This window comes from Engraulis encrasicolus, chromosome 18 (genome assembly GCF_034702125.1).
Source record: "Engraulis encrasicolus isolate BLACKSEA-1 chromosome 18, IST_EnEncr_1.0, whole genome shotgun sequence".
In the NCBI taxonomy this organism is placed as follows: Eukaryota; Metazoa; Chordata; class Actinopteri; order Clupeiformes; family Engraulidae; genus Engraulis; species Engraulis encrasicolus.
In genome coordinates, this window is record NC_085874.1 from 20,193,692 (window position 1) to 20,205,702 (window position 12,011).

General features: G+C 44.0%; 2 protein-coding genes across 2 annotated transcripts in view; both read right to left on the reverse strand.

The window, feature by feature from the left end:
* The window catches only part of rad51b (RAD51 paralog B), a 79,575-nt gene extending 75,923 nt beyond the window's left edge, over positions 1-3,652 (reverse strand). The window contains exons 1-6 of the mRNA XM_063222409.1: positions 3,242-3,652; positions 2,994-3,107; positions 2,326-2,430; positions 1,941-2,077; positions 532-651; positions 1-137 (exon numbers count right to left, since the gene is read on the reverse strand). The exon at positions 1-137 is cut by the window's left edge and continues 47 nt beyond it. Coding sequence (XP_063078479.1) covers positions 1-137; positions 532-651; positions 1,941-2,077; positions 2,326-2,430; positions 2,994-3,107; positions 3,242-3,325 — 697 coding nt within the window. The 5' untranslated portion in view covers positions 3,326-3,652. The remainder of the gene's footprint in view (positions 138-531; positions 652-1,940; positions 2,078-2,325; positions 2,431-2,993; positions 3,108-3,241) is intronic.
* A 1,232-nt stretch (positions 3,653-4,884) lies between these two features.
* On the reverse strand, positions 4,885-8,354 carry LOC134468491 (required for drug-induced death protein 1-like). The gene is made up of 2 exons (XM_063222410.1): positions 7,988-8,354; positions 4,885-6,126 (listed from the first exon to the last, which is right to left on the reverse strand). The coding sequence occupies exons 1-2, from the start codon at positions 8,285-8,287 to the stop codon at positions 5,992-5,994; spliced, it is 435 nt and encodes a 144-aa protein (XP_063078480.1). The 5' UTR covers positions 8,288-8,354; the 3' UTR covers positions 4,885-5,991.
* Between the last annotated feature and the right edge of the window lie 3,657 nt (positions 8,355-12,011).

Consider the following 12,011-nt stretch of genomic DNA (forward strand, 5'->3'; position numbering starts at 1 on the left):
GGCCCAGCAGGTTGGCGCGCTGCGTCAGGTTGCCCAACAGGGACGTGTCGAACTCCTTACGCACCACAGAGGCCACCGAGTCCAGGATGACCAGCCCCGCGCCACACGAGATGATGTCCTCCTCCAGACGATCCAGCCTGGACACAGAGAGGAAGAGGAGAGGAGAGGAGAGGAAGAGGAGATGAGAGGAAGTGGAGAGAGGAGAGGGGAGAGGAGAGGAGAGGAGAGGAGAGGAGAGGAGAGGAGAGGGGGTAAGAGGAGAGGAGAGGGGAATAGAGAGAGGAGAGGAGAGGAGAGGAGAGGAAGAGGAGAGGAGAGGAGAGTAAGTGGAGAGAGGAGAGGAGAGAATAGGAAAGGAGAGGAGAGGAGAGGAGAGGAGAGGAGAGGAGAGGAGAGGAGAGGAGAGAAGAACAACACAGCAGTAGACCATTATAATGCATTATAATACATGTACAGTATTATACACACACTGTATTATACATACACTGAAGACTATTAAACATATGAGGCCATATGCGGAGGGCAACACACCTGGTGAGCACCTCCTGGCAGGTGAGCTCCTTGAACAGGTGAACGCGCCCCGCAGTCTCCAACAGCCGCTCTGGCACCGAGAAGTAGACTGGGAAACGACTCTGGGCAATCTCCAGTAGCCTTGGTGGATGGGGGGAAGACAAGGGACAGTGTTAGCAGCAGGAGGAGGAGGAGGAGGAGGACGGAGAGAAGAGAGAGAGAGAGAGAGAGAGAGAGAGAGAGAGAGAGAGAGAGAGAGAGAGAGAGAGAGAGAGAGAGAGAGAGAGAGAGAGAGAGAGAGAGAGAGAGAAAGAGAGAGAGAGAGAGAGAGATGTTATGTCTAACTACAGAGAGAGAGAGAAAATCAGGATCACAGTCCGAGTCAGAAAAACACCAACATTTGTAACCATATGTATAGTGTAAAAGAACATGAGGATATTGTGAGCAAAGCTGACTTTCACTTTGACTGTAGCTAATAATAAGTTGGAGGTCTGATAAGTATGGTTTGTCCAATGGCCTGCAACACATTCATGGGTGTATAATGCATTGCTGCAACATGTGCACACACTTCATACTTCATAGAGACCACTCACTGTCATTCCCATACACTTGGGCAAACAGGAAGAATTCCTGGCGCATCAGTGTTTGAGATTTGGTACGGTCTTCAGATGATAACATCCGTTTCAGTTTATTTAGTCAGGACAGTGGGCAATTACAAATATGAATGCAAAACATGTGACGCAGCTGCACACCAGACATACGGTATATGCGCCTTGGGGTATTTTTCCTGTCGCCCCACTAGGTAGATTATTTTCCTCTGTCGCCCACATAGCAGATTATATCAGATATAGATGTAAAGCAGCTGATATTTCCAGTATTATTATAGCCATGACAGTTGCACCATCCTTGTAGGCAGATATTGGTCTTGCCCAGTGCTGGCAAAAAACAAGTGCCTGCAATAAAATATAGTACTGTATTTTGAAATACAATATTGAAATGCTGTCCAGGCACTCTAGAGCAGGGGTTCCCAAACTTTACCATGTCAAGCAACTCAAAATTGAGTTTAAATTGAATATCGTCTACTTCCATCTTCTGACAAAGCCTTATGGTTCAAATTTGTCCCTGTTTTAGAGATAATGCAATTTCAAATTTGCAGTAACTACAATATCCATCCTAATATCAAGCCTTTGAAAGCATTTTCTCAGTTGGTGTAGTGACTGCCTTTTGGCTTTGTAGGGCAGTATGCCACACACATGACCTCTGCAATGAAAGCAATAGCCACGTTTGTGATGCTGCAAGCTGTGTAAATGTCAGGGCACATGGGCAATCTCAATGCATTCAGGTTACGTAGGAACATTAGCATCACGAACATGGCCAAAGGCTACCCCACTCCCTCCGCCTATGGCCTGTCTGTGCATGACCTCCCTGACCTCTCTGCGCTGAAGGCAGCCTCTGTGTCGATGTAAATGACTCCACTGTCCAGGCCACCCAGGCTGCGGGGCAGAGTAGCCAGGACACTCAACATCATGCACATCTGGGTCTTCCCACAGCCCGATGGACCAGTCACCTATAGCAAAGATCCACGCACACACGCACATACACGCACGAATGAGACACACAGAAGTGTACCTCAAATAGGTTCAAAAGGGCTACATAAGCAATTCATGCAGGCAAACAGATAAGTTGTGTTGTGTATGCTTGTGACAGGGGAGGGAGCTGATTGTATGTGACAGAGTTATTGTGTGTGTGTTTGTTTGTTTTTTACCTATGGTTTGTGTGTACAGTCAATACTACTGTATAGTAAGTGTGAGCTACCTCAGTGATGGTTCCTCGGGGCAGGCCTCCATGAAGCAGGCGATCTAGTTCAGACAGTGACGTGGAGAAGCATAGGTCCTTCCTCTGGCTCCACAGCTCCAGGGCCTTTTATTGTAGGAAAGATGCTGAGAACATTTCTACCACGCAAATCATACATACACTAGGAGCCACTGATTTTCCATGACTTGCACCACTATTACGCTTTGTCAGGCCCAGCTAGAAACAACTTGGAAGTGGAATAGTGGGCTAACAAATATGCAAAGTGATGAGAGGAAATAAATGACTCCAACTGTACACATTTCAGAAATCTTGAATCTTGAAGTGATACACTAAACAGTCAATGTCAAGATTTGTGTGTGTGTGTGTGTGTGTGTGTGTGTGTGTGTGTGTGTGTGTGTGTGTGTGTGTGTGTGTGTGTGTGTGTGTGTGTGTGTGTAAGAGGGGGGGCCTTGGTTGCCACAGCTGGCCTGATAATCAGGCAAGGTCACAGCCGCAAATGTTACTATGAAACTATGACTTCTCACGAATAGGCAGACAATAGGTCTTTATGTAGACATCATTTTGTTTCAAATGACCTACATATTTCTGTACACTGTCATACTGCTGCGCTGCGCATCTCGAGGCCAGAGGAGAGGAAGTAGCCTATGGGGTCAGCCCAGGAAACTCACCGGAATGATCTTAGGAGCGCAAGCCAGGCTGACCGACTTCAACAACTGCAAAGACTGACAGTAGCTCTGTCCCGCCAAGCGCATGACCTCCAAAGGCGTGAGAGACAGCAAGTCCTAAACATACAATATTTAATACATGATTGAGACGTTAGACTCACATAGGCATAGAGCTAGTGAGTGAGCTACCATTGTTTTTGACGAAAGTGACACAACATCAGCTAATTGAGTCGCTAGCTCTACACGCTTACCTGGCATGTTTCGATATGATGATGCTTCAGTCGGTCGCAAATTTGTAATTCCACACCAGTTCTTCTTAGTTTTTTATTATGCATTTCAGAAATTTGAAGCGTAATTGACAGACGTCGTGTTATGAACACAGAAATGCAACGCGTTTCTCGGTGAAAACGTCTCGAGTCAGGTGTAGGCCTAACTTTTTAGCGCTAATCCATTTGCTTCCTTTCATAAATCATTCACAGAGCTACTGGGATACCTGCGCTTTACCTGTGATGACCCATCTCTTAAAATGAATATATATTCTGTCATTTACAAACTAGAACTACACAGAAAATGTAATCTCAATTCATAAGCTCTGGTCCACTCTCTCTGCTGTTACCACACCAGTGGCGACAGTGGTTCCTAACACCACAGCATTGTGGGATTGCTCAATAGCAGGCCTAGGCCTCTTATTTTGCATTAGGCCTATGGAAGAAACAAACACGCAAAGCAAAATAAACAAATCAAGATAGGCTACCTGACTATATGCATTTCTTGCTTTGAGTTGTTTATTTATGTAGTATTATTTTGTGATTTGTGTTAAAATCAACCATGGGACTGATGGTCAATTAAATTCTGAATTACTCATTAGCCTACACAGGTAATTTAACTTCCCATAGGCTAATAGCCTACAGTGCAAACTAAACTATCCAAACAAGCTACTGGTGGTCGTAGGCTCAGTAATGTTAGTGGGGCTGTTATTGATGTACTAAGCTTGGCTATTACAGTTTCAAGGCTAAAAGAATAGACTATTTCACGGACTGGGACAGAGAGGCTAACGCCCTGTGGCAATGGTGCTGCCAACTATTCTCTAGGAGCTTATGACTACTTACACTAGAGGGCATATCGGAAGAAAACAGAGGAAGGGGGGGGTCCTGTGATAGTTGGGTGGCGGGAGACAGAGGACCCCTGACCCACCTGTAGAGCCTCTTTTGAAAACCCCCTGTGTGAGGCCAAGTCTGCCAACTAACCTTAGATTAAAAGGGGTAGGATGGGCTCGCTCGATGGAAGGCCCTCAGGGCAGGGAGGACCTTATGATAATGAAAGCCCTTGCTATTAAGGGCTGTGATATTTCGCAGGCCCTAAGGAAAGAAGTAGGCTGCATTCTGTTCAGAGAGCCTGCTGATTCAGCAAGCCGTACCATTGACCCCAGTAGTACTCTGAAATGGAGCCAGCTGAAAGACCTTGGCAGTGACTTTTTAATTTCAGCTGGGGCATCAAGCGAAATGGCAGAGGAGAGAACATTTGAAAGAAATGTGCCACTACTGTTGCAAAGTGAACTGTTATTCACCATCCAGGGGCCCCAAGCGACTGCCTGCCTGACCTGTTGACAAGATGTGATCCTTGGTATGGGCGGACCAGGTCTTGCAGAATGGCTTTTAGTTCTTTGATTACAAGGTTTGCTAACCAGGGGTGCATTTCTCAAGAGAGAAGTTGATAGCCTGTTAGCAACTTCGGTAGTTGCCAACGAAAAAGGGCATTGAAAACAACAAAGTAGCTAATGTAGTAAGCAACTTTGGTTTTGAGAAAAGCACCCCAGGGGTGGATATGAGTCAGACCTGGTGGCATCCACATTCAATACTTGTGTACTCAGAAAAAAATTAATACATTGACACAGTACTATATAATGTGAGTTTATTAATAAAGAAAATATCCACAATACATTCCAAAAGCCTTCGAATCTCAGCCTATGAAGGTTTTTTTTTCAGAGCATAAGCACATCAACATAGTAAATGTGCAACAATTGCTCATGTGGCTGACCAATCCTCACTTAATTCTCGGGAAAACATTCACTTCAGTGCATAAATACCATGTTGTTTACAGCACTTACATTTCTTTCCAACCCAGTTCTTCCCCACTTAAACATACCTTTTAGTATTCAAACCTCTTACATTTCTTCCCAACCCAGTTCTTCCCCACTTAAACATACCTTTTTAGTATTCAACCCTCTTTAAACACTTCACTGCCCTTGACAACATCCCTATAGATTTCTCAACTTTACCTTTCTCTCATTTTCCTGCTCACACACACACACGAAAATCATCAGGCAGCTAGATCAGCGAGTTAGTGGCATATAAGAGTACAGCCAGGAGAAACACTACCTGGCATTTTTTTTACTCTCTGAAGTCACATCTATGCCCGAGTCTAACAATACTACACATGCTGTTGCTTTTCTTTTCTTTTTTTAACCGTCATGCGTCAAATGTTCATAATATGATTGCCGCTTTTCTTTCTGAAAATAACAATGTGCATATCAAACAACAGCCGTCATAATCAAGGCCATACCATTTCATGCTAAATCTCCATTCTTGATCTTAGGCACGTCTTCTCAATCACAACTTCTACGTTGCCAGTACATTCCACAAAACACATACATCTCACAAACAAACACATCTCATGGAGAACAATAATCAGTTTCTCATACATCTTAAGTGTAAATGTGTGAATGAGTGACTTAATTTACACAACTTGCAGCACAATAAATGGTGAACGGTGCTCTTTTAAAAGAGTTTTAAGTGCAATAAAACATGAGACATGGTTTCTGAAAAGCCAAAAATGAACCTGACACTAACCAGCGCTGTCAGGCTGTAGTATACATGTTAGACAAGATTTTTTTAAAAACTTACACTGTCTGTTTAACATACAGATTACAATCCACAAAGTCACTTGGAATACAGTAAAAGCACAAGGTGTACAGTATCTCCAAGGTGCCAGGTTTCTTGGCTTATCTTGCTCTGGCCTGGTGGAACTCCGGGACGACATGGGCAGCCGCGGCGAGCGGGGTGGAGAGGCCAACGGAGAAGTTCTGGAGGCTGAGCAGCAGGCACTTCCAGGAGTAACTCAAGGCCTTCCGGACATTCTAGAACACAAACACAAAAGTCCTCCTCAGTCAATGCAGGCAAATATTGCACATAGTCCACCGATACATGTAGAAGATGTCATGTCAATGTGAGCTACGTGGTGTACGTCAGGCAGAACCACCAAGCAATTACAATGCACCACCATGGCCGTAACTACCATTGAGGACACAGAGGTCATGTCCTCAGTATTTTTTTTCAGTAATGTAAAATTTATCTATGACGAAAATCGATATATATTATCAACAATGATAAATTCAGTCTGTATACGCCCCCCCCCCCCCCCCCCCCCCCCCCCCCCCCCCCCCCCCCCCCCCCCCCCCCCCGCCATTTATCCTCAAGGCAGTGATGAATGAAAACAAACTTAAGAGTTTGACTGAAGTGTTTGAAGTATTCTAAATGTACAGTATGTTGTACAGCACGCAGTATTTGACCTTGGTATTTGAAAATGTCTAGTTACGACCCTGTGCACCACAATAGCAACTCTAGAGGTTAAGGTGAGGAATAGGGTTTGGGTTTAGGTTATGTTGAAAGCCTATTGGTAGATCATCTCGATGAAGCAGCAGAACACAGGCAAACAATCGGGCAATTATTCAAAATTGAATGGTAGAATAAATCTTTTCAAGTGCTGCAAGTCCCTGTTAGACTTCATACACTACACACTCTAAAAATAGTATTCGTTTCAACGGCGCTGAAGGCGAAGCGACTATTTTGCGAAATATCCTGTCTTAAACAATGGCCTGAAAATTGACCTCTGGCCAGGATTTTCCCCCTCTTCTATACAAAAACAAACAGACTCGTGTTTTGACCATTGTAGCTTCCCACAAGCAGGAAATAGGTGTGAGCCTAGCTCCTGGAGGAGTTTACAGTAATGACTACCTCCCTCCACATGCTGACACACACACACACACACACACACACACACACACACACACACACACACACACACACACACACACACAGCCACTGACAGCTTTGGCCAGGCCCAGGACAATGTCATCTGAAAGGCTCCCTCACCCCATAAATAAATGCAATGTAATGTGAATCTAATTCTGGGCCCTTCCTCTTCCTGGGCCCGGGACAAGGGACCTGTTTGTCTCAAATATAGACACACAGACCCACATACAGACAAGTCACTCCTGCTGACCCTGTTTAGTCATCTTATCTTCGAGGCTTCCAAAGCTATTGGCCGAAAGGCCATAACCTAGCAAGGCCCAGTGATGGTTCAGGTGACAGACAGAGATACAGTAAATGTATCAGTGCACAATCATTCAAAATAGGCCTACTACACCACTGCTTCAATACGCTTACTACACCACTGCTTCATCGTTGCGGCAATATACAGTAGGTAGGTCACTCAGCACTAATTGCCCCACAACAAATGAAACAAACCTCTGTTCATAATCTGCATTCTTCAACATTGACAGACAATACAGGTCTACTGTCATTTTTCAAGCACAAGCTAACATGCAGAACAGATATGCATACTGTGTGAGGTATTTGTTCAAACTTGTCTATAGGCTACTATAACTGATGATTGCATTTTCAAATTAGGGCTAAACTGATTATCAGAATTTTGGTGGCTTCTTTTGAAAGTACAGCATTAGGAGATCTGGCCAATGTTAAAGGTGAATGATTAACCCCAAATAGCCTTGTATTACTGATTGCTGGAAAAAAAAACCAGGGAAGCAGGATTCATTCAATATGCTCTTAATATAATAATTATATTGTATAAAATATAATTTCAAGTATGTTGAACAAAAAGCACACACATTTGCTTTTGACTTCAGATACATTCCAAGATCACTTCTATTAGCTAACTCTAATTGAGGGTACATTTGGTCTGCTCAACTAAATCCATACCTTCCTGTACTTCTTAATTTTCCCCTTCTTTTTAACCTTCCCCTCATCCTTCTTTCGCAGACCGGCCTCGTCCTCTTCTTTCAGGGGCTGGTATTTTTCAGCCAGAAAAACGAAGTGAACTTCACGAGCACGCTTCTCCGCTTTGCTCCGTCTGTCGCTCTCGACACTCTCCTCCAAGTCGGTTGCCTCATCGTCAACCTGCCGGTGGTACGACGTCCCCTGGCTCCCGCGAATGGCTGTCGGCGCTTCTCCATTTCCAAATAGTCGTGGTGCATCTATATAGAGAGCTTTTGGTTTCATGACCTGGATAAGAGACGTGTAGTTGCTGCTCCTTCCCCATCCAGACGGACGACTGTATTTTTCGTGAGAGGACAGCGGTTAACTTGAAATTGGGCCGGGCATAGCAAGAGGTGTAACCACCAACCAGTAATCACATCACATGTGTCTGCTGCAGATAGAGATTTGAATGTACAATACAGTTATCGGGAAGTCATGGGGTTATTTTGTTACATTTATTAACACGTGTGCGCGCCAAAGCAACAATGTTACATTATTCTCTCTTGGGTGAGCCTACTGCAAGTATGAAACAATCAGACACTGATCTAAATTGTGATGTGTATACTGCTGCTGACAGATTATTTTGAGACAACTTGTGATTTGTTTTCATATTCACCTGCTATCAAAAGACTAATATAGCCCACAAGTCTCTCGAGTTGTTTTAAAATAATCTTATATAGGCCTACATCACAAGTTATGTGAACACATTAGCCTATCCAACTATTTCACCATTGGCAGAGCCATACAGAGGATGCTGTGGCTAACCTTATGCCATGGAAGCTGACATGGGGGGAGCAAAGGGGTCAGTTGTCTCGGACCCGGGGCGAGAGGGGGCTCAGAAATGGGTTCTCATTACATTGCATGTATTGGGTTGAGGGGCCCATTCAGATGACTTTGTCCTGGGCCCAGACAACACTGTCAACGGCCCTGCCTTATGCTGCAAATGCAAAGGAAATAAAGGAGACCTACACTTTATTTCAGATGACCCAATTTCCCAGAATAGGAATAAGTCATGTTTGTACTTAGCTTCCACTGTGCCCTTCATGCATAGTGGATTTAAACGGGTGACCTGGTGGGACTGCGGCACTCAGGCTTCCCAAGGGAAATGAGCTGTGGACAGGGCGGATGAGCCCCTGAAAAGTTGGGTGGATAAAATTGTGTCTTATGGGACATTTCAAACGCAGATTCTCGAAGGCCAATTCCTCAGTGGCTTTCTTCTCTTTCAAGTCTCTGAGGTGAAGGTAAAGGCCAGGTGATACACACAAAATGTATAGAACATAAAATGTTTCCTAAAACAGCTTGCTGAAGGGCAATGTGAAATGGAGACCATGATGAGGAGGAAACTGTTTCTATACCAAACATGAAAATACTCAGGAGAAAAGGCTTGGTAACAGCAGGATATAAAGCCAGAACCCTCCCTGCCACCTTCTCTGCTCAAACAGTTATGTTCTACCAAAGAAACTCAACAGAAGAACAATCTCTCGGGGGAAATGCACTGGCCACGGTGTAGTACGGGGGCGTTGCCTGAGGACACGAGTGGATGGAAAATTAACTCCCTTGAGCATGGTCATTGGTCAGTGGGTGCGATGGATACAATTTTCGTACTCCCTTGCACATGGTCAGTGGGGGCGACACCATGATGGATAATTTGTGGCCAATTAACGGCAGCTGTTGGTCAGCAGTAATTGCTGGGGGTAATTAAGGACAGCTGACAGACATTCACGCTGTCCTATGACCTGTTCCACAGTGAATAACATTTCCGTACTCCCCTCGCCATCATTTCATACTACGCTGTTATGACGTGAGTAAGCCCTCTTGTCTCAAGCCTCTTTGCTTCTACTGAACATGGGTAAAGCAGCACTAACATGCTTAGAGGTGAAGTTGGTTGGTTACAGGTGGAAACCAGTCTGCATCAGTATCAGGGCCTTATCAGTATCTTTTTTGTTTTTGTTTTGTGCCCTCAACTTTAAGGTTAATACTACCAATGCTTGCCACGCATACCCATAACAGAATGCACCTTCTGCCACATTTTATGGTATTTAGTATGCATTTTTGTTGGCATACACACCTCCCATCGTTATGATTAAATAACTCAACCTCAGTCTCATCTAGCAACAGTATGACTTCACAAAATGTTTTTGGCATGTCCAGACGTGCTTTTAGTACAAGTCATACAGCTTAATTCTGATGAATACACCGGAAAGGAATCACCCATCCAATGAGCTTTTGCCTTGTGAAAAGTATATGATGAAGGAACAAAAGAAGGCTGCACTGCAGCAGCTATGTTCTGTGTTCTGGTAGTTCTATGGAGATGTTTTATAGCTTGCCTGTTTCATAGCATGCTTTACCCATGCATTTTAACCAATTTTTCACTAAACCACAAGTTCCTTTCTCGAGGACAGAGGTGGCAAAACAGAGAGAGGTGGTGTAAGTACAACCAGGGCCGGCGCCACGGGGGGGCATTGGAGGGCATTGCCCCCCCAGTCAAGCTGATGTGCTCCCCCTGGGCCTATTCACCTAAACATGCTGATATGGTCATTAATATGCAACAAATTAGTATTTTTTTCCGCATACAGTAAATATAAAGTATAAGATAAAATGTCACCAATGCTTAGCCACCATAGCCCTAATAAAGAAATAAATTAATATGCTACACTATTTAGACATTGTCCGTAGACCTAAATGTGAAATAATAAGTGAGCAGTGATCCCTTGAAATAATGGGATTGTCCCATATTTAGAAACAAAAGTACTGTTCCGTATAGAGCTGAAACTGAGCCCACAATTTGGTTAAAATGCAGGAAGTTGCATCTAAGAAATACAAAATTTTCTGGGGGAGGACCCCCATACCCCCCGCCAAGGTGCCCCCCATACTCCATGATATTACATTGCTGTTACACCAGTAAATCCATTGTACCTAAGGGGGTGGATAGACTGTGTTGTTGTTACTGAAAAACATTAAAAACCTAGTAACAAGGACCCACAAATCTAACCAGCGCAGAGGTAGCTCATCACAAGACAATTACACAAGTCTACAGGTGTTATGAGCAAAGAAACTCAACAGAAGAACAATCTCTCGGGGGGGAAATGCATTGGCCACGGTGTAGTACGGGGGCGTTGCCTGAGGACACGAGTGGATGGAAAATTAACTCCCTTGCGCATGGTCTTTGGTCAGTGGGTGCGATGGATACAATTTCCGTACTCCCTTGCGCATGGTCAGTGGGGCCGACACCATGATGGATAATTTGTGGCCAAATTAACGGCAGCTGTTGGTCAGCAGTAATTGCTGGGGGTAATTAAGGACAGCTGACAAACATTCACGCTGTCCTATGACCTGTTCCACACTCCGACCCTCGCGGAAGTGTCATTGCATGCTTCCCTGATGCTTCCAATACTGACCGTAGAAGAATAATATTTCCGTACGCCCCCAAAGTTAGCTTAGTTTGAAGGAAATTTCTTTTAAAGAGAGGCGGCAAAACAAAAACTGTAAGAAAACAACTATGTTTTGCCATTTACACACTACTCTGTATTCATTCCCTGACTGTGCATGCAAAATGGCCGAATTTCATGGCTTTCCCTGTCTGGAACAACCTCTATTCCTGATATTCCAGTCATTCCATTAAACGTTGTTTGATTTTGTCATCAAACTTTGATTGTGTCAGCCTTCTAATGTCTATTTGTGTCTATGGGTATTTACATCCTGTTTTTATTCTGTGAGACCAAAGGCAATTTCCATGCTGGCATGACAATTAAGTATATTCTATTCTATATTCTATTCTAATTTGCTTTTGTAACAGGTGGTGGTTTCAGGATTAAGTAATCATGGTACTCCTTGGTAGAACTCCATAGAATGCATTAAGATGTTATGCCATATAGTGTGATACAGCTGGTTGATGTGGAAGTATGTGTATTAAAAAACACACCGACATATTTTACAAATAACTTGATTTGAAATTTAATAACACAGT

Excerpts from the sequence above, each read along its gene's own strand:
- LOC134468491 (XM_063222410.1), bottom strand. The coding sequence starts at position 8,287 with ATGAAACCAAAAGCTCTCTATATAGATGCACCACGACTATTTGGAAAT. Across the intron at positions 6,127-7,987 it reads AAATTAAGAAGTACAGGAAG|AATGTCCGGAAGGCCTTGAG; the intron begins GTATGGATTTAG and ends TTTGTGTTCTAG.